Below are 26,056 nucleotides of genomic sequence, written 5' to 3'. Positions count from 1 at the left end.
TATTGGTCGCAGGCTAGTGGGATTTTTGTAATCGACCAATCAGAATTCTTCTTGCGAAGGCATCTCAAGTGTCCGTTACATCCAATGGGAGCGCTGGTATTCAAAATGGCGCCACTTTTGCAAGAACTGATATACGTCATTTGTAAATAAATCATATTCCCAAATAACGAAAAGTGTTAATGCTTCATCGGGCTTCATTGATTCACGATAGGTGAGATATGCTATTGAGGCTAGTAAAATTAAATTTTGTATGCTTTTAGCCGCGTTTGTTTTTATTTAAATAACTTTTGTTTTTCATTACTTTCCTGAAGTTCTTGACTAACCCAATTTACTATAAAAGTACATGCGTAATCGATAAAAAACGAGAAATTCTACGAAAGAATGATGTGTTACTACAAATCTGAAGTTTTTCTTTCTTTATGCAGATTTAATAACATTTGGTTAACAACTAAGTGAGTGTCTATGATTATATGATACATAATGTACAAAAGAACATCCCATCACTGATACACGTAATCATTCATCTCTTATACATAACATTCACAATAGTTTTGTACGAAGCACAGCTACACATCGTTCTTTAAGAAGAAATTGAACCAATTAACCTGACGTAGATTACGTATTTATAGATTCATTTGCAACAAGTTTCTCAAATCGAAATTCAGATTCAGTCTATCATTGTTTTATAATTAGTCGTTAGTGGTTTGTACTGCACTCTGCGCAAGTTCCAGGTGAACGATATGCAGATGTCCCTCGCCAGATGTATTCTAGGTAGTAATTGAACTGTAATAAAGGATTTGTACATTATAATATGAAATTTTGTAATAAAAACCTCATATTGCATAACATTATCGATTTAACGTACGTATAATTGTATTTGTGAGCAACCATCTATCTCTCTTTCTCTCTCTTATGCGTAACAAGCAACTTTACAAATAGGCTCGTTGCCTAATCGACGATGGCGTAGTTACGCAATTATACGCCAAAATAATTATAAACAACACAAAGTCAAATGTATTATAATTACAGTAATATATAAAGGCGTCTCGTTGGTAACATTACGCAGCTTACCTAGGCATGGACAATCGTAATTCCTATATCAGAATATAGGTTCTATTTATAAAAATCTCTGTTCAACGGATTTCAGATTAGGTTTTCGCATTCATTAAAGCTGATTCTATCGGTAAGACTGCAAAACCGGGTTGTAATTAATTCAGAAGTATATTAATAGGTTCCGATCTCTCATGGCACGCTACACTACGGGCCACTTTCTTTTGCACTACAAAATGTGCCATTTGGATGTTTTAGCATATTTAATCAGTCTATAGTGACTAAATTTAAAAAAAGATGTTAATATTCTGCATACTCGAAGAGCCTAATTTTCAATATTTATTGTATAGATCGACCAATTGCAGATCTGCAGTAATTTGGGCTCAAAAAAGGAAACCATCAGTTGTCATTCTCATGCAAGGCTTCAAGCGAACTTATGTGAAGGTACACTTTGTATATACCGCGTTTAATCTGTTTGGCATTGTTACAATTATACTTTTATACAATTTCCCCTTTCCCTCGTAGTTGTAAAAATGTAGTCCCACACTTACAATCCTACAACTTCGAGGGCTCGATTACTACCCCCCTTCTCAGTGGTTGTTAAACTTTACAAAAATATTTTCGAACTTTCAAGAGTCATTTAAAATTGGTTCGGTAAGGTTTTACATAAATATATGTTCCAATCGCCATTGAAAGGATAATCAGAGGCGGTGGATACATATTTCTTTCCCTCCTGCCAGAACGAAGTGTGGACAAGCGTTAGCCGAGAGAAGTGCAAAGCATCGTGCAAGTTCACAATTTCGATTGAAGAATTAACAAGTAGACGTTAGAGATAGCTTAATCTAGTCAATCTCTTTTTGCATTGGATTGTTCTACGATCGCTCATGTTATGGCACTACCGTGGAAAGATAAAATTGCACTTGAAATGTCTTCTCTTCCTCCTCGCAACGCACATCCATGCACACGTATCCACCCTGTCTAGAACTTTCTACCCACACGTGCCTCTGTCGAACTTGACAACCCGTCCCGTTAAATGTTAATAAAGTCTGCCCTCGATGTATCAGCACTTCGCGACTTAAATTACGGTAACTGTCCTCCTTGTTCGTCTCTTAGAGTCAGTGCGACTTTCTGCCAAATGTCGACCGACATTGAGGTTAAGTTCGGTCACTGCGTGGACCTCTGTCGCTCCGAGCGATTTACTGCAGCGAGCGCCTCGTCCGGCAAACGACCAGGATCCGACAAAATGTCAGTAGCGGTGCACAGATACCTCAAAGAATTGAGAACAGCTGAAATGAGAAAGAAATTCCCTCATAATGGACTATTGAAAAAATTGTATTCGACAATGAAAATCCAACGAGAACCAACCTGGCCTGAGATCAACGAGAGAACAGTGTTGTTCCACCCACAGTACTGTACTTCTGTACAAGTCCTCCACACTTGCCGTGGACACCGAGGTATTGAAAGTTATCATCAAGGGCTCCAGCAATATGCTGAACTACAAGAGTGGTTTAGGAAATGACAGGTAACCTATTTTTATGAAACACTTAGAAGAGGTCTCCGATACTAAAATCAGTATTTTTGACAGTTTCAAGGATACAATCCAGAATTTCCAATTCTCCCTCGTCCGCGTTCGCACGTACTCGTCGAACATCTCCTTCATTTTGGTGGTCCTCTGTCTGGAGACAGGGGCTCCGGTAGCTGGAAGCATCGACTGGCAATTGCTGAAAGATGTTAGTCCTACGGTCAGTCGTTCACCAATTTTATTCACATTGGATCGGAAGGTTCCCTACCTGATAGAAGTATTAAGGCATTCGATCTGATGCCTCAGACTGTCCATCTCCTCCTTCAGCTGGTTCCTCTCAGCCCTTAGCTGCCTGATATAGTCGGCGCCCTTTTGCAGCATCACGGCTTTGCTCAGTTTCGTGTTGGGATTCTGGTTGAGCTGCGGTATGAGGCTGTGCAGCATATCGAATCCGTTCTTGATATTGTACCTTCGTTTCTGCTCGGCATGAATGTGGCCGACTCGTCTTTGCTCCTTGCACTGTCCCCGCTCGGGTTCGCTTTTGCCTAAACCACGAGACGGGGACAAAGGACTCCCCAGACTCATGGGGCTGTGCAAAGGACTCAAACTGAGACCCTGAGGACTGTGGGCTGCGGAACCGTCCTTAGGAGACCCAGGACTACCCTGAGGCTGGTGTGCTTGGCTGTTGGCATTCAGGAGAACCGACTGTCCGCTGGATACTTGTTGCAGGGCCTGTAGCAAATAATTTTCCTCTCTTTCAGAAATCCTACCTTGTCTAATTTTGACCTTCAGAATCTATTCCCAACCCGCTACAATAACGAGTACACCAATCCCTTAATTTCTAAAAGCAAGACCTCGTCACGCTATACCTGTTGCTGTTGCTGGGTTTGTACAGGTGTCGTCTGAATGGGTTGCACAGCAACAGGCGTAGTAATGTGGCGAGTAGTGTTGGTAATTTGTGCGGAAGACGGTGTTGGGGGTAGCATCGGCAAGATGTGTTTCACTCCACTGCTGAGGTTTGCCGTTGATATCACTTTTTCAGGACCCCCACTCACCGTGTACAGGTTGGACGTGTCTGCCAAGAAAAGAGCTAGCTGATGATGATTCTCTCAAATGTGATGATGAACAATTGTTTCAGATAATCAAGGGAACGTACTATTGGTGAGTAGCTGGGCGAAGAGGACGTTGCTGTTCAAGTTCAAGGCCGGATCGCTTACTGCTGACACCAACGGAGGTGGGTGCATCTTTGGAGCAGCCAACGACGAACTGCTACGCGACCGACTCCTTGCTTTCATTTGATACTGTCGAAGTAACGATTACAAAGGGGATATTAAATACGAGTCCAGGTAATTTTCTTAGATCGGTAGAATTACGAAAAATGTTCAACCTTAGGTACAGCGAAGACCTCCTCTTTGTCCGCAGTAGGAGCAGCAGGTCGAGGTAGTAATTTCGTGGGATGCTGGGCCGGTGCGGAGAGATCAAAACCTTGCGGTCTGCACTGGAAGAGAATATGCGACTGCGGTTGGTCTGCAGAGACCACTGGATGCGCCGGTAAGCTCTGAAAGAGTAGATCGGAGTAAGGAAGCCACTCGACGATTAAGATTCAAAGTTCACGATAGCGCAGAATCGACTCGATGAGTCGTAAATTATATCTTTTCTAATTGAGCCGTAGAGAAACGCTTAACGTGCATTTCTTTAAATTAAACTAAACACCTCGCTTCTACTTCCAGTCCTTCGACCAAACCCCAAGAACCAAAATGACCGCTACCGAGAATGTCTCATCAAGAAGCCAAGGAGAACTCATCCAAACATCGAATAGTTATAAGAATAATTTCCCATGAATTGACGTCGTCGTTCGTGCTCGTAGAGTTTTAAGAATGGAGGGTATCATAATTTCTTCCCGCAGACAAATGCGATCAGATCCTCCGATACTTTTCATCGTGGTACACGGATTATTCGTAAATATCTGTAAATTACTTTAAAATCGTTGGAGTTGAACTTGTACTGCTGAGGGGCGAAGGGTTGAGGCGGCGTGGGGAACTTGTAGCCCTGTTGCTGAGGCTGCACGATCTTGTACGGCTTGGCCATGGGAGAACTCACAGGCAGGGGTCTGATCGCCCTCTGTTGCTGCTGCTGGACCGACGTCGACTGTACATAATTCTGCACAGCAGTTGTCAGACGTTCCACGTGATTGGATGCGGCTGCGATTTGTCTGACTCTGTTCTGACCATTCAGAGTGTTAATTTGAGGCCGACTGTCCGGCTGAGTCAGCTGGACAGTTTGGATGTCCATGGAATAGGACTGCGCCGTTCGCTGTTCGGCTGCTTCCTGATAGTTCAAGCTTTGATGCTGAGCTGGTTGCTGGTACCCAGGTGGTTGCTGCTGCTGTGGCTGCTGGATCACGCGACTCGACCTCGTGGACGATCTGCTCTGCCGACTTTTCTCCCTGACCAATGGAGTGGAAGACGCCGTGTCGTATCTTTGGACGGCGTTGAAACCTTCGCCGATGTTCCTGCGGTGAGCATGACACATTTCTTTACTTCCTCGTGGATTGACGTTTATTAAATTACAGCGAGGACAAGGCTGATGTACTCACACACTGTTCCTGAATACCCCGGTGGCCTGTGATTCCGGTTGGGTGTAGATTTTTGCGGTGTACTGAAGGTTCTGCAAGCTCCCATCCTGCTCATCCGTAGTCAGCTGTTGCTGCTGGGGAGCCTGTTGCTGAATCGCCACAGGGGGCTCCTCGTTAATTTGATTCACTTGATGAATCGGTGTCATCAAGTCCAGTTCCGGGTAATTGCTGTTCAGGGTGCTACTGCGAAACATGTCATCCTCTTCAGGTACGGGAGGTAGTTTCGAGTTCAAAAATTCTGAAAGTGCATTTCGTAGTAGAGAACAACACCGCCCTATTATCCTTCACATTATATAGTATGGTCGCAAGCAATTAAAAAAAAAAAAATAATAATAATAATAAAAGTCAATCTCTGGATACTCTCGATCGAAATTCGGCTGACTTTGCCTCCATGCCTTTTCCATAATTATTCAGCCAAGCTTTCCTGTCTTTCGCTCCCATTTACCGACATGAACAATTAATTTCAGCCTCTTAGCGGCGCACGGGGAGCATGATTTGTCGACGTATCATCGTCCTCCCAAACAATCTGGGTCGAGATATATTTGCTCACGACCGAACGAAATAATAAACGTCGCGAGGCAATGCTACCAGGCTAGAGCGATTTCTTTCATCCACGAGTGACTTTTGGCTACGATCGATATGCATGCTCGAAAGGACAGATCCGCCATCAAGAGATGCGTTTTGGCTGGTTGGTGCGTACCTTGCAGGGGCTCGAGGGTGTCCATAAAATCGTCCAGATTCGGCTGAAGTGGCCCTAAGCTTGGTTGAATAAAATCCGCCAAGCTGGCTCCACGGGCTAAAAGTATCGCATTGATTCTCGTATACCGATCAGGAAAGCTTTAGAGGCGAACGTTAGTGCGCCTCGCTACCCGCAGGTATCTATGATATTATAAGAGAAACAACCAAAGCTAACCGATTTCTCTAGGGTCGGGAAAATAGATCGGTTGGTTGGAACTAATCGTGGAGAAGAGTGTATCGGTCATAAGCTCCATGTAATCCTCATCGACCATCATACTGTGGACATTGTCTCCGCCTGTTGGTCCGTTGTTTCCTCCGAATGCACTTCCCGTGCCGGTACCAAAGCCTCCGGAAGTTCCCATGCCATTGTCCCAGTCTAGCATGTCCATCGACTCCAGCTAAACACAGAATTAGATCAAGACGACTAGCAAAAGCATCGACTTCGGTCTACAGTTCCGATCGCGTCTACGGTTTCTTTGGCTAAGTTAAAGCTACTTAATAATTCATTCATTCACGATAATCGTTGGGAATCAGGTCGCGCGATCATTATCAGAGCGTTACCATATCCGAGCCATCCTTGTTCGTCCAGCCAAGGATTTGGTTCCTGTAGAACATTCGCCATTTCTTGTACTCCGCGGTTACTGCTGCAAGTTTCCGTTTCCAGTATTTGCCTTCCAAGACCACCGCCTGATAAGAGAGGCAATGTTAGCTTCCCGTAAGGGATCTGCAGGGGTATCTTTCGACAAAAAGGGAGAAAAAGAGGAACACGCTGCCTCAGGTATTGGCACCGATATGAAATCTCACTTATCGCTAAGAAAATATTCCTTACGGTTGTACCGAGGCTCGACGGAAAAATATTATCTAATCGAGCAGGTCGCAGTCTTTAGTCTAGACGTTACCGAGAATTAAAAGTATAAAAAAATGTATTAACTACACTCTCAATTATTCTCCGGATTCCGGAGCTCCTGAATTGTTTTCTCCTGGTCCTTATCGGGGAGAAAAATTTTAAGTAACGAAAAGTAAAAAATTCGACTGACCTCTGGCTTGTTGTGGGTGTCCACGTCAAGTGGCGATGCGAATTGGCAGACCAAAGTGTTTTGCTTCAAGATGACTGAAACACGTTAAAAACTCGATTGAAGATGCATCGTACGTTTTAATTATTTCAATATAAATATATAAATGTGTATATATAGGACTCTAAACTATTAATTCCGTGTGAATGTCAACTACTATCATCTAGTTATCGAGATTCAGCCTTGTCGAAATTATCATCACTGACACGCGAATAAGGTCGACAAGGTTCACTAGAACCTCAAATCATTGACCTAATCAAATGTGTCTCCATGCTCGACTTAAGTTCTGCCTTTTCGACAAGATACGTCCCGCGAGATAGCGCTCTCCGATAATTTGTCTTAATTAATTCCCCGATAATGGCGAATTATTGCCGGCAATTTCTTACCTTTACTCTCCTAGCTCCCGTCCGACCGCACTCCTCCGTTTCCTAGCTCTAAATAATTATTCTGCCTGCACGGGAACGTCCCGATCCCGACCTTTCGTCGTCGCATCTTGTAATGCAATCGGGAAATTTTTAACGATTAATTCCCACAGACGTGCCGCGAATTATTCCGAAAAGATTTAACTCGATCCTCCTCCGAGCCGCGGTACGCGATTTTCTATCTTAATTACCCTCTTTCAGGTCGGCAAGAATAATTGAAATAAAAAAGATAGAAACTCCACGACCGCGCGAATTCAATGATGGGTTCCAAAATGACGTCCCTTTTTCTTTCAGACTGAGAAAAAGAAGGCCAAAGGGAAATTTCTTCAGAGCTCGACAGGTTGACGAACGTCGCAACGAGAATCGCAAAGGAGACTGAGGTATTTCCTGAAGTCACCTACCGGACAGTTTACACAAATCCGAGAAGAGGTTCGCGAAGGTGGGGAGGATAAGAGTCATGTGTCCGTCACATGCGTGTCGTTTTCTTATTTGTCATCCTCGTTATTGTCCTGGCTTAGTTTTATAATGTTTGCAGAGTTAGCGAGTGGAAGCGTGGAGAGGAGAGCTCTCGCGAATTTTACCACCAAGAGAGGACGATCCGCCTTTGGCGGCACACCCTGAACTCGATTCGCACGTGGAGAAACATGAGATGCTGATTTGGCAGCACGTGATTCCATTCCAGGTGCGAAACTCCCGCATTAGAGCGAGCACTTACACTGCATGTGCCAGCATCGCCAGATAACGTTGTTCAGTCTGATCTTGTCCTTCCATCTCAGCCTGATTCCCTTGAAACGGTTCCATTTGGGCGACGTCAGCTTCTGTCTGGAACAAATCCACATGCCCATATGTCATATCGGCTGTATTGATTATAAATGAATAACCAATAATTTTTAATTTATTTAGAATAGCAGTCAGTGCCCACGGTCCTGATACACACCCTGGTCGAGGATGGGGAAACTCCTGGCTCGACCTCGCTCGATAACGAGTCTCAAGACGCCGATTGGTGGTAATTAATCACCTGATGACCTTATTAACTAATGAAATAATTGATAACAAAAAAAAAGCCTGGCAAGTTCATAAGTGAGATATGAGGTTCCGGAGGTCACTCGACCGCTTCCCGTGTCATCGCCACACGCCTCGCCTTCATTTACGACGGAAAAGCTCCGAGGGTGAAGTCAAGAGATTTTTACTCTCGACGGATCCACTCTTTTATCGCCGAACGTCGGAGGAGCACTGGAAGATTTCCAGAGACTAGCCTGCGAGCGGGCTCTAAGCGGGAATTCTTCGTGGCATTAGACCCTGACCCACGTTCGAGAATGCCGGGTCAAGACGATTTTTCTATCTTCCGATTAGATAAGAAAAACCGGATAAATCGGAGAGGAGAGCTGGAGCCGGCTGGAGACCCGGCTTGCTTCACCTGCTCCGATGTCCTCCGAGGGATCATCGGATAACAGGGATACACGATTGTACGCATAATCTCGACGCCGATTCCTCGTCCTGGGGATTATTGCGCGAAGAACGAGTCTTAAGTCGACTTGCACCTTTACAAGATCACAGGTGACTAGTTATTTCTTGGGGAGAAATAAAACATCCTGGAGACCGGGAAGCTTTTCTCGGACGACCGTGACGTTGGTGAAATCACATGGCCGTCAGAAGATAGGACGTCGGTACGTCGAGGGATCATCAACGAGCCCCGCTTTCGATTACGAAATCGTCTACGCATAGTCGGTGACCAGACACCGATTACGTAATAACCTCGAAAGAACACGAGTGTGCGTGTACGTTCAATAGCGACCCCAAATTTCGCCTTTTTTCCGCGTGTTTAAAAACGCCGGATTTTTGGGGGGTTCCTATTTTCATCATTTCCATTTGTTCACATCTTGAAATCGCGCACGAAATAATCGAATCACAATTTCAGCACGAGTACAATGATTGGAAGGTAAATGTGGAAGAAGAAGGTTCATCCTTGCTTCGGGCGGAGTGAAACTTTTCGCTTCGAAAATTCTAATCCACCGCTAGTTGGATTTATGTATAGAGTACTATTTTAACCTCGAGTCTTTATTGCGAATCTACGTAAATGTATCGCAAATTAATGCGGTGGGAATAATTCCTCGGATTAAAATCGCAAATCTTTTTTATTCGCGATCATTTGAAAAATTTCTTGGACGATAAAATGCGCGGGATTCGGAGCCGGGTTCTCGTGGTTCCAGATAAAATAATCATGCGACTCGTAAGCTCGCGTGATCGAAAGCAAATGAGAAAATAATAAAAAATGGAAATAAATATAAGTAAATTGGGCTGAACCAGGTCGCACTCTCGATTTCTTAACTTTTACGGAGACGCACGGCGGGTGCGATTTCATCGTTTTCTTTTTCCCCGATTCATTCGCCATCGGGGAATCAGGCCGAGCGAGGCCTCGGCTAAAAATAGTTCAATATTTATCGACTATTGTCCGAGATCCGTGACCCGAGATATCGATCCAAAGTAGTAGATCACTCTCCCGGCGTCTATGCTTCAAAGAGTTCGCCACGTTGTTGCGTCGGAAGGAAATTGGTGGATTTTAGCAATAAAGACCGACTGCCACTTGATTATCGAAGGCTCCAATCGTACCGCCGCTCGCTCCAGGAAAAATTCACCATTTCCATAATTTTCTTCCTTATCACAATCCGTCCCTATCAAACGGAATTATCGAAATTTCAGGTTTCCCAGAAATACTGTAGGAAGCCTTTCCAGGCGGCGTCGAATTTTCACGGATAACAATCTGATAACGAGTTATTTGTTCGACCGTCTCTGGAGATAGCCGAGCGGCTCTTATCAACGGTTGAGCCCCTCAACATCGACTCATCGGGAAATGAAATCATCCGTGAGCTCTTTTAAGAGATATTTCCCAGCTTCGGAGCGACTAACAGAGCGGGAAATGCAACTCGCCCGACCGGTCGAATTGTTGCGCAGCGCCGACAATTATCATATTTACAGCGGGTGTAACGATTAAGCTAATTACTAAAATTTCGAGCTTCGGATTCCTCGGTTACACGGCCAAACGTTGTCCGGTTACGGGTCAAGTGGATGTAATTCAGCCCTGTAATTGGACCAGGCGCAGAATGGGAATTCGAGTCACGAAATAATTGTCGAAAGTACTGATAAAGCCATAAACAGCGACTCTGGACATTTCTGTAAACATTATCGTCCACTCGACAGCAAGAGCAAAGAGATTTAATTATGCGCGACCTCAGTCGGCGACCAATCGGATGACGTAGCGAGCTCATAAGGACTTGCGTCACGAGACAAAACTACAATACATTGTCACGTTTTCTATTTTTCTTTTTTTTTTTCCATTAACTTTCTATATATCAAGCAAGCGGTGACTTACAACTGGACTCATAAAATCCGTGTAAAGTTCACCCATGTTGTCTAAGATCTTAAAAGATATATATAGAAAAAAAAAGAGAGTAACTGTCAAAACCAGTCACGTGCACCGAAACGTCAGTAGCTAATTTCAGAACGCCAAGCAGGGTCTCTCAACCGAGTCTCCTCCACGTGTCCCGATAACAGTTATCACGAGTTTCGTCAGACTTAATCCTGGACCTCCAGAACGGGTCTTTTTGCCGGGAACATGTTTTTACCACGACGTCCAATCTACGTCGATCCGTTAAATATCTGTCCCTGGTTTCGAAACCAGCTGGCTATTTCTCTCACCAACTCCGCAGGTGAGCATCACCAGGAGCTCTGAGAACCCCTAAAGTCGCCTCTTTTGCGAAATCATCTCGGTAAATTGCTTAACTGCCGGCAGATTAGGATAAACATACAGCTTATCAATTTTTTTCGGCGTCATTAGTTATCATGCTCCGTCCAGTAGGTTCCCAACCGCGTTTTTATAGGCGCACGCGACAAGACGTGGACGCCGTTAACTATTAAAATGTATTTTCATAATGTACACGGTGAAATCGGTCGGTAGATTTTTCCTGACGCGTACCCGGCCAACGTGGAAGATACTAACGGAATTAACGAGTGTCACAACGGGCACGGCCCACGCGTTTGTTTACGCAATTTTCCAACGGGACATTCCGTTCAGCGATCCGTTCCATTCGGTGCGTGTACACGGTTGGAAAGCCTAGCACACGTGACGGCCTCGTCCGTGTAGACGCACGTCAGGCCGTTTGTAATTGTAATAAATATACCGTTCCCCAGCATATACGCAAGAATCGGCCGAGAGGGAGGAAACGTTCACAGATTATTGTCAACGATATCGCCGAAGGTCGCCGTGCCTTAGTGTAAAAGTGGCCAGAGTTATGACAGTTGCTCGGCCTGGGCACAGCCGTACACTCAGCATCGTCGAAACGTTTCCACTTATGCGGCCGACATTATCCTTTACAATTCCTCGGATAGCGCACTAATCACCCGTGAGACTGGGACATGCAAATCGCTATCGTCGCGACGATCAATGGCCGATTGATTTCAGGATGGATTTAATCGGGAATTTTCTGCGGTCAAGTTGGGTCATCTGAAAAATAAGTAAGCTCGTCAGTACTCAGCAAATGAAATGAGGGAATCGTAAAGGTACTTTTAACCCTTTTAGTGCCGGGCGAAAAAGAGGTACTTATGCGAAGATAACCGGCCGAATTTTACGATTTTACTAGGATCTGGAAAAAGGCTCATAAAAACCAAACGAAAATCAATATTAACGTAATTCAAAAAGCAGGGTATTAAGTACAAAATAGAGAATAAAACAGTGACGCTAATTTTTCTATATTCATTGGAAATGACATAAATAACAAAGGTATATGTGATAAAAAAAGAAAAATTGAGTTCTCCGTTTCAAAACGTAATTGCACATAGGAAATGTCATCTTTTTATCATAAATTTATATAGACCGCTTATTGCAAAGTATATACTTTAAATTTCCAATATATTTTTTAACAAAATAAGTAATATTGCACAAGAAACATAAAAAATAACTCCAAGGCACATGGTAGGCGCCGGACGGATTATCTCATCCGAAACAAGTAATTGTTATAGGTGTTGTTGTATCGTTATTTTAATTCTCTCGTAATTAAATTAGACTATTTATAACGTATTATAAATTTATTTTGAGATAGAGATCTCTCGCAAAGCGAATAGTAAAGCGCTACAAGGTGCGGGCCGATATATCGGCTCTGGCACTAAAAGGGTTAAATGTCTCTTACGTGAACGAAAGGGTTTCAGGAGAGGGCAGCAAGGAGATCAGCTGTGATCACCCGAAACGGGCGCGGCTGAAAAGACATGTTCATCGGTATTTCATGACGAGTGCACGCGTAGCAGCATGCCCCAGTATAAATAAGATATATTGCACTTGCGTTCAACGTCTCACTGTACCGTCAGCCTCCAGATTTACGACGCTGTTATTCACGTCGAGGTTCGACGTCACCTTTGAGAAAGGACGAGCCTACCACGTTTAACGCGAATCCATGTCGCGTGTACGTAGACGGATATGAACTTCGATCGAGGGAAAACGAACGATTAATCGAGCCGAAGTTTCGTCACGAGTCGAGAAGTCCAGCGCGAGGCTAGCCGGGCATTTTAATTGAAACGGTCTTATTAATATGTAATATATAAATTCCGTTATTATTTATCAAGTGAATTTTTAGAAACACTCTAGAAACTACTTTTTGGGCCTAAATCAGGTTGATAAGGAGCATCGAGAGGATTTTCCCGTGCACAATGTGATGACATTGTCGCTATCCAGCGATCCTCGTTACGTTATCACGAGGGGAGTGATCATGTTCGTTAAAGATAGATGGTTGACTATGGGGAATTAACGCTTCCTATGAAATATATTGCTAGGTGTTGGAGTACATGAGATGGACCATCGACAGGGGAGGAAATTGCACGAAGCCATGGGGCTGTCTCGAGGGTAGGCTTAATTGCGCCATTCCACGTGGTCCTACAGCCTCCTTGATTAATTCAATTGTCCTTTATCAGGCGGAAGTGTTGGCGACGCGAAGCTGCAAGACAAGGCGAGCCAATGGAAGAGGCTTCGACGAGATCGATGATGACTGTGATCGATCGGCGGCGATGGCTGAACGCTCCTACGAGGAGGCGCCGTCCATCATCGGAAGGGGAAGAAGAAGAAAAATAGGGAGAGGAGGCCAACGTTAAAAGAATCCAGAGATCGCGATCTAGGCTTCTCGGTGGTCCCGTGAGAAAGTCCTAGAAAATGGTCTCGAAGAAATAAAAAGGACACCTCATCAAGATTCCACCTAGGAGGCCACCACCAGTCTGGCGTCGTCCTCCAAATCCTAAATCTGAGCTAAAGATGCATACGCGTCTATTATTAAACGCAGTCACCCACATTCCGGGCTAAGAAAAGTATCAATTATGCAACGCAAAAACCTAGAGTTTACCCTAGAAATTGGGAGACTTCCTGTCGAAGTGTCTTAACTACTGGGGCGGATGGGGAATGGTCACGTATCGACCATAAGACTTCGTGGTGGCTCGAGGAGGATGTTGATCTCCGAAGGTCCAAGTTCTGATCTGGTTAAATTTAGCCCGCTGTCGCAGAACGATCTCGGTGAACCGAGTAATCGGAGATAATTTTCCTAGCTCGAAGGGGAGTCTGAAACAGAGTCCGATTAAACTCTCGCACGTGTTTATCTATCGGCTCTGTTTCGCCGGGTCCACGGTTATCAATCTCCACAAGGAGATGCAGTTGCAGAAATAAAACCTCGGATGATTCACCGTGTCGCTGCATCCTGAGTCATGTGTAAATTTCTTCAAGGCCCCCCGCGAGTCGATGCTTAGCGCTGCAAAATTCACGTGCGACTCTGTCCGGGCTCTTCAGCCTCTATTCCGACCTTGAAGAGCGGTACCGAGTATCTCTCGACAAGCATTAATTAAAATTCTCTTCCCCAGGCCCAGAGATAATCTCTTCACCGGCATATCGTCTTCTGGCAGGCTCCCTTAAGGAAGAAAAATGGAGCAAGAAATCCGCGTTATTTCGACGCGACCAGTAGCTTCCGAGGACTTTGCTCGATCCAAAAGTAGCGTTTCTGGAGCAAGTGATGAGTAAGGTACACAAGGTATCCAGGTGTGGCGTAGTTTTATGTACTCAAGCCAATCATTATGTAAGTCTCCGTATCTAGGTCCTTGGGTCTTCTTTCTTCTCGGGGCTGGGAAACCTGTTACGCGGTCTAGGGAGGAAAAAGTCGTATACAAAAGTTCTTAGGCACATCACAAGGAACAAGTTCGCTCCGGGGAATTTTTTCTCTGACACGCATCCTTCGGTCGGAAACTCGCTGCCAAAGAATTTCACGGCCGACCGCAGATGCAAGTCCGGTCGAAAGTGCATCCCGGAGTGAACCGCATTCGAAAGTAATGGCTCTCTAATCCGTCTAGGACTCCGCATGAGATACGAGTCGCCTCGTTCGCGGGCCATCAAGTAGGAACCCGGGTTCTATATTTATCAAGAGACCGATCGCTTTTCTCGATTGACCCCACACTCCTCGGCTCCTTCCTCGTCTGGCAAGAACCTGCTCTCTCAGAGGCGAGCTCCTCCGGGACGATTCCGGAGCAGACTGTTTGCGCGTTAATCGCGATAGTCAATTTATCATCGCTCAGAAGTACGTCTGAAAAATCCAGATTACATTACCTCGCCTGATAAGGGAGATCTCGTCGCGCGGTGCGAATCGGTCACTCGAGCAGAGGATCAAAATTCTCATTGTTCCCTCTAAAAGTCAAATCCAGCCAGGATTTCTCGAGTACCTAATTTTTTTCTTGACCTACCCCAAGAAGTATCCACGTGTTCTGGGGGAGGGTTCAAAGGATCTCACCCCGGGAGTCCCAGAATCTCACCTGTAGGCCAGGGACATGCACTGGAAGAGCTTGCTGAGCGAGGTCTCGATGCTGAGCTGTTGGGGGCTCTTCTCGGCCGAGGAGTCGGCGACGAATTTCTCCAGAGAGAAGCCAACGGGGGCGATGATGGCGAGCCTGGCGGCCTCCTCTTCAGGGACCGGGACGGCCAGCTCGTCCTCGTCGTCCTGGGCCTCGGCCTCGAAGTCGGACACCATGAAGTGGCCAGAATGGATGGTCTCCTTCGAGTCCCGAACATCCTGCTTCCCCCTAAGGACGCCTTGGCTCGCTCTCTGGGGAGACGACGTCATCGCCGGCTTCCGGTACATCAACTCGGCCTGCATCTCGACGACGAATTCTGCATCTCGTCGTCTGGACCACTTCCGAGATCACCTCGTCTCCGAAGATGCCGCCTGGTTATCCCTGGACCCGGCGACCGGATCCTCTTCCTCTTCCCTCCGACCGGAAAACCTGGAAGTGAAAACATGTATCAACATTAACCTTACAAAAAGTAGGGAAAAAAGGACTTATTCCAAAATCCACCGTGGAAAATTTTCAACCCACCCACGGGTAATTTTGGAAAATTAATATACCCACGTATCGGCGCTTATTTTTAGCTCACGTGATCCTCGCGTGAACTCCGCTCGCGTATTTTTAATAAGCCGCGAAAGCTGGCGAACTTTTCGACGCTACCGAGCTGATTATTCCGGCAATTAATCAACGTAGCAAAGTCTACGAGCGAGTACGGTGATAGGAGCACGTCATGACAGACTCAACAAGCTCTTTATCGAGCGTCTGGTGCTCTCGGTTATTATTTAGAGTCCTCGTTTTCGGAGCTATTGATGACTCCTTGGGATTCGTGCACCTTCTGGAAAATCTCGAATTGTCCCGCTAGAGAGGCGGGAGAAAGAAATTTGAAGAAAAAAAAAAAAGTTAGAAAAAGAACAATTCCTTCCAGGATTTATTTCCTAATTGGGAGATATTGCAGCCGAGAGTAACCGGAGGCAAAACACTCGGCGAGTCTTTGCCGTTCCCTTTTAGCCTTTCTCGGCGAGCAGAGCTCGACAAGTACTCGACGAGTACTCGTCGTAATGCCGCATAATACTACCTTCAAAGGACCGAGCGATCAATGGTTTTTCCGTCGTTCGACGCACTCGATGCCGTGTACAATGACTATTAACACTGGCGAGCATTATCATCGACGACTATCCGTGCCCTGTGACCTCAAGGCCTCCGATATCGTTAAGGTCGTTGCTTTTTCACCCACATATTTTATTAAAGGTCCAAGCCGAGGCGACGTCGGATTTCTGTAAATTTCCTGACACGTGGCCCGAGCGAGTGGAATAATTCCCGCTGCACGAAAAATATGACAACTCACTTACTAGTGACAAATTAACAACGGTGAAAAAAAAAATTAGAAAAAAAATCAAATCAAATTTATCTCAGGTGATCAGCTGACATCACCTCCCGTTCGTAATGAAAAGAAATGATACGAGAGGATTGACCGATAGGCTCGAGTACTCTTATGGGCGTAGAAATTATCGGCAAAATAATTCCTTAAAACTTGGAATAGAACGCGGAGTCGAGAATCAAATCGGTAGGTCGGGGAAAATTGATGACGATACGTCAATCAGGGGGCCTGATAACCAATTGGCAGCAAGTCGAGATATTATTCGAGATATATATTGCACTCCTTTTTTTGGTCCAAGGTCCGGGGCCCGAGTTAAACACTGGGCTTTGTGAATTTCCTGACACGTGGTTAGCGGGAACAGCTGGCAATCGCCGCCTCTCCCATTCATAAAGAAATGACTACGACGAGAGCGATACTACGTCGGGGTGGAAAGTTCTACGAGAGCGCTCCGTATCGCCATCTCGTATCGCTGCACCGAGCATTTCTCGGTGCATTTAATTTTTCGAAGAAAGTGCAAAGAAAAAAAAAAAGAATATATACGATGTATATCCCAATCATAAAATGTAACAAAAAAAAAAAAAAGAGAGAAAGATTTATAAACATACATCGACCACCGCAGCCATTTGTAAGGAAATGCGAAATAGAAAATAAATGCGATATGCGTCACGGATAATCATGAAATATTTGATAGAGGATAAAAAAAATATTGAAAAGTATAAATCGGTCGATCCAGTTATTAGTAAAGCTGCGGTCAAAAGATAGCCAGTCTTGATTGACGGCTCGAAACACCGTATCTGACAGCTGTCAAACCAGAGCGGGCACTACCCCTCGCTGGCCACGATGTCATGTTTTATTAGAGGAAATCGGAGCACCCATCGACGGGCACGGTTTTACCGCTTCCCGTTTATGTGCTCGTTGACCTTAAATTACGGTTTACCGTTTAGGCTCCCAAAAAAAAATGGATAAAAAAAAATAAAAACCCCGCTAAAAGGAATGGAATGTACCAAGTGAACCTTTTCGTACGTTTTAATGGATATTGTGCGTACCAAGACACGGCGTTCAGAAAATCGCCGATGTGCCAATCGCTTGCCCGATTGATAAACTACGTCATATCGGGACATCGTACGACGATTTCCCAAGCGATTATCCGTTTCCGATATACGAGCCCCACAAAAACGCTGTTTATTTTAGAAGTCGAGCCGAAGCGAGGGGGGAAAAAACAATTATTGCGAAAGAACAGTTCCCGAGGAGGAAAACCGCTCGTTCTCGCTAGTTGGATGACGCATTTAATAAAAACGAGATAGACGTCTCTTTGTCACTAAAATTGGTACCCATCGAATTCAATTTAACATCCCGTTTCTCAAGAACATTCCGCAAGTATCAGCCGATCGCCTCTAATTACATCCTTGTATTAATTTCCTGCTTAGCACTGAATGGTCCCTGCCATTAAATCAATCGCACCGAGAAGAAAAAAAATTCAATTCAACCAAGGAAATATTTCGTTAAATCAAAGAATAAATATTTCATACAAATAAATTGTTATCATCCCGAAGGAATGTTCCATCCAATTTATTGGAATTCATTTGAGTCATTTATTCTATGAATTAACAAAATACATTCTTTGGTACCATTCGAAGAAACATTTGTTCGGTTAGATGAGATTTTCTTTTTTTTCAGGGCGGTTGGAATTAAACGTCAAACCCAAAAAATGATTTCTCATAAAACTGGTAACTTTCTTAAGAAAAACATTAAAGTAGCCATGAAGTTTCCTTTTTAACAAGGACTGATAGTATATAGATCGCTTAGTCAGAGCGCTTACGCAATCGCGAGCCATGGCGTCGTTCACCCACAACAAAAACATTCCGCCGCGGCGTCGCGAGCCACGCGGCTCCAAGATTTGAGGTTATGTTCCCTGCGGATTCCGGAGTAACCCGAAGGATCTACGGAGAATGCGCGACAGCGTCGCTCGACGAGAACTGCACCAGAGATTTGGCAACGGCGCGCGCGTGCACCTGTTCGCCACTCTGCAGGGAATATAAGGTTAGGTCCAGGAAAACATCCCGAGAGCATGCACAGGGACAAACTCCCCATAGAATAATTCAAATTAAATCCGTATCCCCCTTTCCCATCCACTCTCTATAAAAATGTCACTAAAAATCACGCATAACCTCAAAATGAATTCACCCCCCAGGTTCCACATTAGTCAACATTAATGGCTCCGCCAGGCCTCGGGGTTCCCCTTTCGGGAAATCTTGCGAGAAATCTAACTTGTTCCAAACTGGACCATTAAAAAAAAAACATCAGCGTTATTTCATTACCGGGAAGGTAAATGTTTCCGCTTCCCAGAGAAATCAAGGATTTCCATTCCCGCGTTTCAATATGTATGTCAGGTATTTCTAATGAAATAAGGGGCAACAAGAGCAAAAGTGCATCCGGGGATTGCACAAGTTCCGGGACTACAAAACCACCTATCTAGCGCGGCGCAGTTTCCCTCTCGCGTTCCGAAAACCGCGAGTCCGCGCGACTAGATCCCGCGCATGCGCGGTGGCGTTTCCCGCACGAGCGCGACCCGTTTCCGCGGCACTTCCCGACCGAGCCAAGCACGCGTCCTCGTCGCGGCTCCTCTAGCGCTGGAAAATCAGTATTCGGGTCTTTGACGTAGGCAAGGTAGAAGGAAATGGATTGACGCTGTATTTTCCTCGCGGAATTCCTGGAATCGCAAATGGTCGCGCTCGACGGAGTAGGTTGTCTCGGTGCTCGCGCTCTCGTGAACCGTACCAAGGTGCTGCTCTTTCTCTCTCTCTCTCCGATCACTTGGTCGTTCCACGTCACACCGATCTGTTCACAGGTCGAGGAAGAGGGACCCTCCGACTTCGACACTCCCGAGACGGCTGGCAACGTCGCCGTCAGGCGAATCCGCGAGGTTCGCCGCCCGGACGAGGCACCCTCGCGCTATTACGCGGAACACGCTCGCTCATACTGGCCCCACCGCCATTTATGAAACGCGTCGAACCTACGCTTGCGTTTCACAACTCACAGCTGATCGTGCCCGAGCACGGCGCTGGCGCCGCGCGACCGTAGCGCCACCACGGCACCCCCAAGAAGCGGCCGACCGTCGAGCGACCGGTAATGTAGAGACCGAAGGTGGCGGTTAGAAATAACTCGCCCATTCATTATATTATTTTAAGTAAGAAAAGAGTTAAGTAGGGAAAATATGAACTAATTGAATATATATATATCCACGTAAGTTGGGTTTTCACCCGTCTATTCACCTAGCTGGAGAAATTTTATGTCGTCGAGGAGGTCTTGAGATTTCTTCGCGTTATCTTGGACGCCGTCCAGATCTAGGCGACCTCTGTGGGAACTAAAACTTCCGTTCGATTTGGAACGGCTGGTAAAGAAGGCCGCGGATGGAATTGCAGAATCTACGGAGGCTTGAACAGACGATTATATTCGTTTTGAAACCCGCTAACTTGGCGACAACACTTGACGTAATTCCTGTTAAGGAGAATGAAAAAAAAATTGATAGATACTACGAAGCTAGGCCTAGAATTAATAGTTTTACAACCTTGAATTACGCGCCAGCTAGTTACGATAAGATTAAACCATATTGACTCGGCGCCTGGAATTAATCTCGCGAGATAGCAGCGGCTGTCGGTGGTAATTGAGAAACCTCAGTGCTTACTGAAAATCTGAAATAGATAAAGCCAATGAAAACCAATAAATACCTAGGATGTCAAAAACACGCGTTAACAAGGAAAACAGGATCGAAAGTATCATTAAAAACAGGAAACTTCGTCTTTTGAGAAGGAATGTCGATACAAAAGAAATTCAAATTTCTCTTTAAAAATTTCCAAAAGCGAGAAGGATAGTTCCGCGTCGGCGGTTCGCGGCGGAGTGCGGCGGAGCTCGCGGAGTGATACGCTTCGGCCCGGGAGCAGGGACTACTTGCGTGCGCGCGCAGGGCCGCGCAGGCGCCGGGCTGCGTGGGCTCAGTCTGCGCATCGCGGCCGAGCAGGGTAGTTGAGCGCCGCCGAGAGGTTGGATCCGAGCGAGTCAGTCAGATCGCAGAGGCCCGAGGAGGCGAGCGTTCCGTCATGGGCGATCGCGAGAGAGATACGGCGTTGTGTCGTCGCGCGTCCTCCTTGTCGGGCAGCCAATCGACGCCCGAGGACGCTCGCTGACCGATCCGACACCAGTGGAGCGGCGAGTCGCGTTGCGTACGAATGGTGCCGCGCGTTCCGTAACCCAGTCGGAGCTCGGTCGCGCAGGCGGGATCGATTAACGGCAGAGACCAGGAACGAACCGACAGTGGGTAATTCTGGAGTCCCCGAGGTGCATACCATCTCGTATCGTCAAGCCTCGTCCGAAGTTCGACATAACCTCCCTGAGGCCGGGAAGTCCCGGAATCCCGGAATTGCCGGCGAGCTCCGAGGAGCGCCGGAGCTGCGCGCGCAGGCGTGGCTCGCTTCCCGGAGTGGAACCACGTGAGGCTCGGTGCGGGTGGAGCTGCGCGCGCACCCGCCGTGTTTTGCCGTCTGCCCGGTCGAGCGGGGCGCGATTCGACTCGCCGCCTTCGAGCGGGCCGTTTCACCGACATTGGAAAGGCGGCCTCGACTCGTAAACAACGTGGAGATCTTTTCCACGTCCAGGAATCCGAGGCCCACGTGACTAGCCATTGGCAAGGTGCTGGAAAAGCCGCGGTCGGTGCGATATTTCGAGGATACTCGATTCGAATTAACGATCGATCCCTTCTCAAATCTTGGAAAGGTCGCCGGACGGCCAATCGTCGCTTCCACGTTTGAATTCGGCGCGCGAGTTGCGCGCGCATCTTGCGGCGAGGCGTCAACGGCGCGACCGGCCGAGCGGAAGAAAAGGGAAGAACCGGAGGAAGAGGAGCCGGATGATCAATCGAAAGGCGCGTCGCAAGGTCTTAGGCGAGTATCGAGGGTGCTAGTTATCGATACATCCGTCCGCCGTGCCCGCTCACCCGAGGAGCGGGTCGAGCCGCCGAAGGGCGGCGCGCGCACTTTCCGTTGGAGCCACGTGAGCGCCGACGCGCCTAGGCGGGCGAAAGCGGCGTTCCGTTTCATTAGTGCTCCGCCGGCAGTCGGGGCGGGACGTCGAGCGTGCGTCGTGGGATCCTGTCGAGGTTAGGCGTCCAGTGCTCGTCTCAAGGTACTCCCTCTAATTATTCGACCTCCCATCCGCGACTCGACCAAAGAGGTCGAAAATTCGGCACGCATAACCTGGACTGCGTCATCTGCGAGGGAGGATAGTGCAGCAACGCGGGAAACCGATAAACAAGGGGACGCCAGGAGAGGTTAATTTCTTGAGATTTTACGAACGGTATCCCGATATCCTCCGGTGGAGGGAAGTCGACGCTCCCGGAGGACTATCGGACGGCTCGATCGGGGCCCGGTGTTTACGGAAGCGCGACGGGGAGGTGCCGGCCAAGCCCTGGACCGGAGCTCGCCGTTCCCCGGGACCGACTCGGAGGGGCCGTGCCCCAAGGTCGCGGCCTCCGCGGCCAAGGCCGCCCCTGGGTCGGCGATGTCCAGGGCGAGCTGAGGGCGTCGCGGCGCCATGTCCGCCGCCACCGCGACCAGTGCTCGGGGCACCGGCGCCGAGTGCAGGAAGTTCGCCCCCAACATATTCAACAAGAGCAAGTGCAGCAGCTGCTTCAAGCAGAAGGAGGAGCACAGCGCCGAGGCGTTGGAGTCCAACAGGGTGAGTAGAGAGGGAGGGTCGACACGTGGGCTTGGGAGGGGTGGAAGGGATGGCTATTTTTCAAGCAATTCTTATCGGTATATAAAGATTGTACAGGTCTTTTAGAACCCCATTTTCGACGCGGATAACGATGCGTAAACGATTCCCATGAATTTTGTTGCAACGTGCATGAAATCCGCAGGTGAAGAGATAACCGATGGCTATTTTTCATGCAGTTGTCATCAGTAAAGAAAGATTGTACAGGTCTTTTAGACCCCATTTTCGACGCGAATAACGACGCGTAAACGATTCCCATGAATTTCGTTGCAACGTGCATGAAATCCGCAGGTGAAGACATGACCGATGGCTATTTTTCATGCACTTGTTATCGGTAAAGAAAGATTGTACAGGTCTCAGACCCCATTTTCGACGCGAATAACGACGCGTAAACGATTCCCATGAATTTCGTTGCAACGTGCATGAAATCCGCAGGTGAAGAGATGACTGATGGCTATTTTTCATGCAATTATTATCGATAACAAAATAAAAACAAAAGACATTATACGGAACCTTTCGACGCCATTTTCAACATGGATAGCGATTGCGTAAACGATGTCGGTGAATTCTGCTGCAGTCTGCGGGAATCCGCGGGGATTATCTCGAATCAAGGCTTCATTATCGCGTGTATCGAACGCGCGGCCGAGAGTCGATCGACTTTTAATGTCCTTCGGTCTACTCCTTGACCGGCCCGGACGAGCCTAGGATTAACGGGGAGGCGATAACGAGCGAGCTAATCTCGACGATTGTTTACCTAGCAGTAAAGCGATTTACGAGCGTTACGGGCCTCAGGGTTAGGTAAATTTCCTCTCGGCCAGGTGATCGCCGGTGCCGGGGTTTACGTCGTCCCGGTTTTATCGGACGCGACTTAAGATGCACGGTCCGGAAGGAATCGAGTCGCGACAGCGACCTTACGGTTTCCCGGGGGAGAGGAACTTTTCGGAGCGCCCCGAGGCGAGGGGATCGCTCCAGGGACTGGGATTTTCAATGGCCCCTCGGGAGATCGATTCCTCGAAGGCCCCTTGAAGTGGCCGGCGAGGTGTCGCAGCTCCTTGAAATTCTTCCGAGTTCTGGAATTCCAGGCGTAACCGAAAACGCTAACTTTGGTCGCTGGGCCCGATGTAAACATACCACTCGTTCCGTCGGGAGCACCGCGGAGTAAACATCTAGGCTGGAGGACTTATCCGGTAGAGAGAGGCGAATAGACTCGGAGACTCGGGAGGATTAATAAATCCGGAACTCGGGGAGATTAATAAATTCGGAACTCCCGAGGCGTGGCGGTTTCCGCGCATCGTGGCACGCGGAAAGATATCCGAGGAGAGGAGAACCGGGAAAGGGAAACGAGGGAGAGAAAAAGAATACGGCAGAAGCAAAAGCCTACCGATCCTCGTTTATACGGCGGAGCGGAGAGGCAGGATTCACGGATGCAGGGATAAAAAGCGCGAAAAATCCGCGACGATCCTCCTTCCGCCACCTTTGGCGCGCCGAAAGGGGAGCGCCGCCGGAGAAAAGACGCGCGAGAGGAGATAATGGAGGAGGTACTGTTACTCGAAAGGAGGGAGGAGAGAGAAAAAAAAGGGCGCGACCGAGAGAGATAGAGATTGACGGAAAAGAAACGTTACGTCGCACCTGCGGAACCGATCGTCCCCTGCCGGAGTTCCCGCAGATTTTATCTGCAAGTCCTATACGCCCTTATCGGTGACTCCCGATTTGATAATCCATACGTTATATATATGTTACCGTGAATGACCGAAATTGGAGAATGTCGACTTTCACCGGTGAATGTTAACAGATACCAAATACGTCGGTGAAAGATCGAATATTCCATTACATTGTTGTACATTCGGACCCTCTCCAGTGTGTGTCGGCAATCACATACCGGTGAATGTCAACGTTTACCGGTGTAAGTCAGAAATAAGGGTATTTAGCAAATATTTCGGACATACACGAAGCGACTATGTGAATGTTGACATTCACCGGTGAAAGTCGACATTCTCCAGATTTCGGTGTTTTACTGTAACATATATATATATAGAAAAAATTAAAAACGAGATGAAAGAAAGATTACGAAAATCCCCGAATTCTCGGCGACGCTTCCTCGGCCGTGACCTTCGCCTCGCTCCGCCGAATTCTTTCTCTCGTCTCTCTCTCTCTCTCTCTCTCGCTTTCCTGCGAGTAGTCGAGAAGGCTCGCCCTACTCCTCCGGTATTTTTCAGCCCCCTTCCCCTCCTCCCCCTTCTCGCGCGACAACGTAACCTCTGGCACATCCCTCCCACCCACTTGGCGTCCTCTTCTTTCCTCTTTCCGCGGACAAATCTCGCCCTCCCTCCCTCTCTCTCCCTCTCACGGAGTCCCCGAGACGCCCCACCCGCGCTCGGCCGTTGCAAATTTCGGAATGTCGGCAGCCTTGCGACCTGTTCCCGGTGCATTCCAGCCGCCATCGCGTTCCTCTGGGGTCCCCTCGGCCCCCCCTTTCGTTTCCCTCCCCTCGCCACTCGGGTCCGGGCGGAGTCACTCTTCCCGAGGGATCTTACTTTCCATTTTTCTTCGTCCCGTTTGTCTGCGGGAGATTTTCTACCTCTCCGCCATGATGTTTACCGCGAGTATTTTATATCGACCCTGATGACTTTTCAAGGGTTTCTTTTTTTTTTTTTTTTATTGAGATCATTCCTCCCGAGGGATCTTACTTTCCATGTTTCTCCGTCCCGTTTGTCTGCGGGAGATTTTCTATCTCTCCATGATGTTTACCGCGAGTATTTGATATGGACCCTGATGACTTTGCAAGGTTTACTTTTTTTTATTGGGATCACTCCTCTCGAGGGATCTTACTTTCCACTTTTCTCCGTCCCGTTTGTCCGCGGGAGATTTTCTACCTCTAGGCCATGATGTTTCCTGTGAGTATTTTATATGGACCCTGATGTCTTTTCAAGGTTTTCTTTTTTTTTTATTAGGATCACTCCTCCCGAGGGATCTTACTTTCCATTTTTCTCCGTCCCATATGTCTGCGGGAGATTTTCTACCTCTAGGCCATGATGTTTACTGCGAGTATTTGATATGGACCCTAATGACTTTTCAAGGTTTTCTTTTTTTTTATTGGGATCACTCCTCCCGAGGGATCTTACTTTCCACTTTTCTCCGCCCCGTTTGTCCGCGGGAGATTTTCTATTTCTCCGCCACGGTGTTCACTACGAGTATTTTACATATACACTGATGACTTTGTCTTCTTTTCTTATTTGTTGAAGATGTGTAGAATTTTTTTCTTTTTCTTTTTTCCTGATTAATTTTCTGGCGGCTTCGAAGCCGCAACGCGGGGTTCGTCGAGCGGCGTTTAATACGGTTAATTGCGAGAGCGCGGCGGCAATTAACGTGCCTCCGGCTGGCCCAAGGAATGTTACGAGTGGCGTTACTTTCCTCTGGCATCGAGGAAGGGGAGGGGTTTTGTCCTCGTCGGGTTTGCCCGGTAATTCGTCGGGGAACGAGACCGACGGGGCCCGCGGAGTTAACGGGCCGCGGCTCGTAAAAACGCGCTTTATCGCGACCTCCTAAAATGGAGCCTAATGCATTCCGAGGGCTTTCCCTCTGGCCTGGCGAAGGCGCCTGCCTCGACCTCCGGGG

At 47.3% G+C, this 26,056-nt stretch overlaps 2 protein-coding genes across 9 annotated transcripts in view; one reads left to right on the top strand and one right to left on the bottom strand.

The window, feature by feature from the left end:
- Positions 1 to 401: 401 nt before the first annotated feature.
- On the bottom strand, positions 402 to 19,693 carry LOC105695658 (MLX-interacting protein). Of its 7 annotated transcripts, XM_012417426.2 has the most exons (16): positions 19,454 to 19,692; positions 15,268 to 15,735; positions 8,156 to 8,262; positions 6,983 to 7,056; positions 6,507 to 6,632; positions 6,121 to 6,343; positions 5,908 to 6,003; positions 5,169 to 5,445; positions 4,550 to 5,084; positions 3,960 to 4,130; positions 3,729 to 3,873; positions 3,442 to 3,647; positions 2,841 to 3,304; positions 2,648 to 2,771; positions 2,416 to 2,545; positions 2,215 to 2,336 (listed from the first exon to the last, which is right to left on the bottom strand). In XM_012417426.2, exons 2-16 carry the CDS (start codon positions 15,606 to 15,608, stop codon positions 2,215 to 2,217), a joined length of 3,141 nt encoding a protein of 1,046 aa, XP_012272849.1. In that variant the 5' UTR covers positions 15,609 to 15,735; positions 19,454 to 19,692. The 7 variants fall into 7 exon arrangements, with proteins under 7 accessions (XP_023290796.1, XP_012272849.1, XP_012272850.1 ...); XM_023435028.1 differs by lacking the exon at positions 19,454 to 19,692 and having other exon boundaries at positions 402 to 2,336; positions 15,268 to 15,608; XM_012417427.2 differs by lacking the exon at positions 5,908 to 6,003 and having other exon boundaries at positions 19,454 to 19,693.
- Positions 19,694 to 20,532: 839 nt separating this feature from the next.
- LOC105695673 (protein outspread) overlaps positions 20,533 to 26,056 on the top strand; it is a 142,725-nt gene continuing 137,201 nt past the window's right edge. The window contains exon 1 of one of the 2 annotated variants that reach the window (XM_012417456.2): positions 20,533 to 22,405. In XM_012417456.2, coding sequence (XP_012272879.1) covers positions 22,262 to 22,405 — 144 coding nt within the window. In that variant the 5' untranslated portion in view covers positions 20,533 to 22,261. The remainder of the gene's footprint in view (positions 22,406 to 26,056) is intronic. The other variant, XM_012417457.1, reaches the window with a different exon arrangement.

The sequence above is a fragment of the Orussus abietinus genome, unplaced genomic scaffold (assembly GCF_000612105.2).
Source record: "Orussus abietinus isolate OABI.00-Male unplaced genomic scaffold, Oabi_2.0 scaffold33, whole genome shotgun sequence".
Classification (NCBI taxonomy): Eukaryota; Metazoa; Arthropoda; class Insecta; order Hymenoptera; family Orussidae; genus Orussus; species Orussus abietinus.
This window is presented reverse-complemented; position numbering and strand designations above follow the sequence as displayed.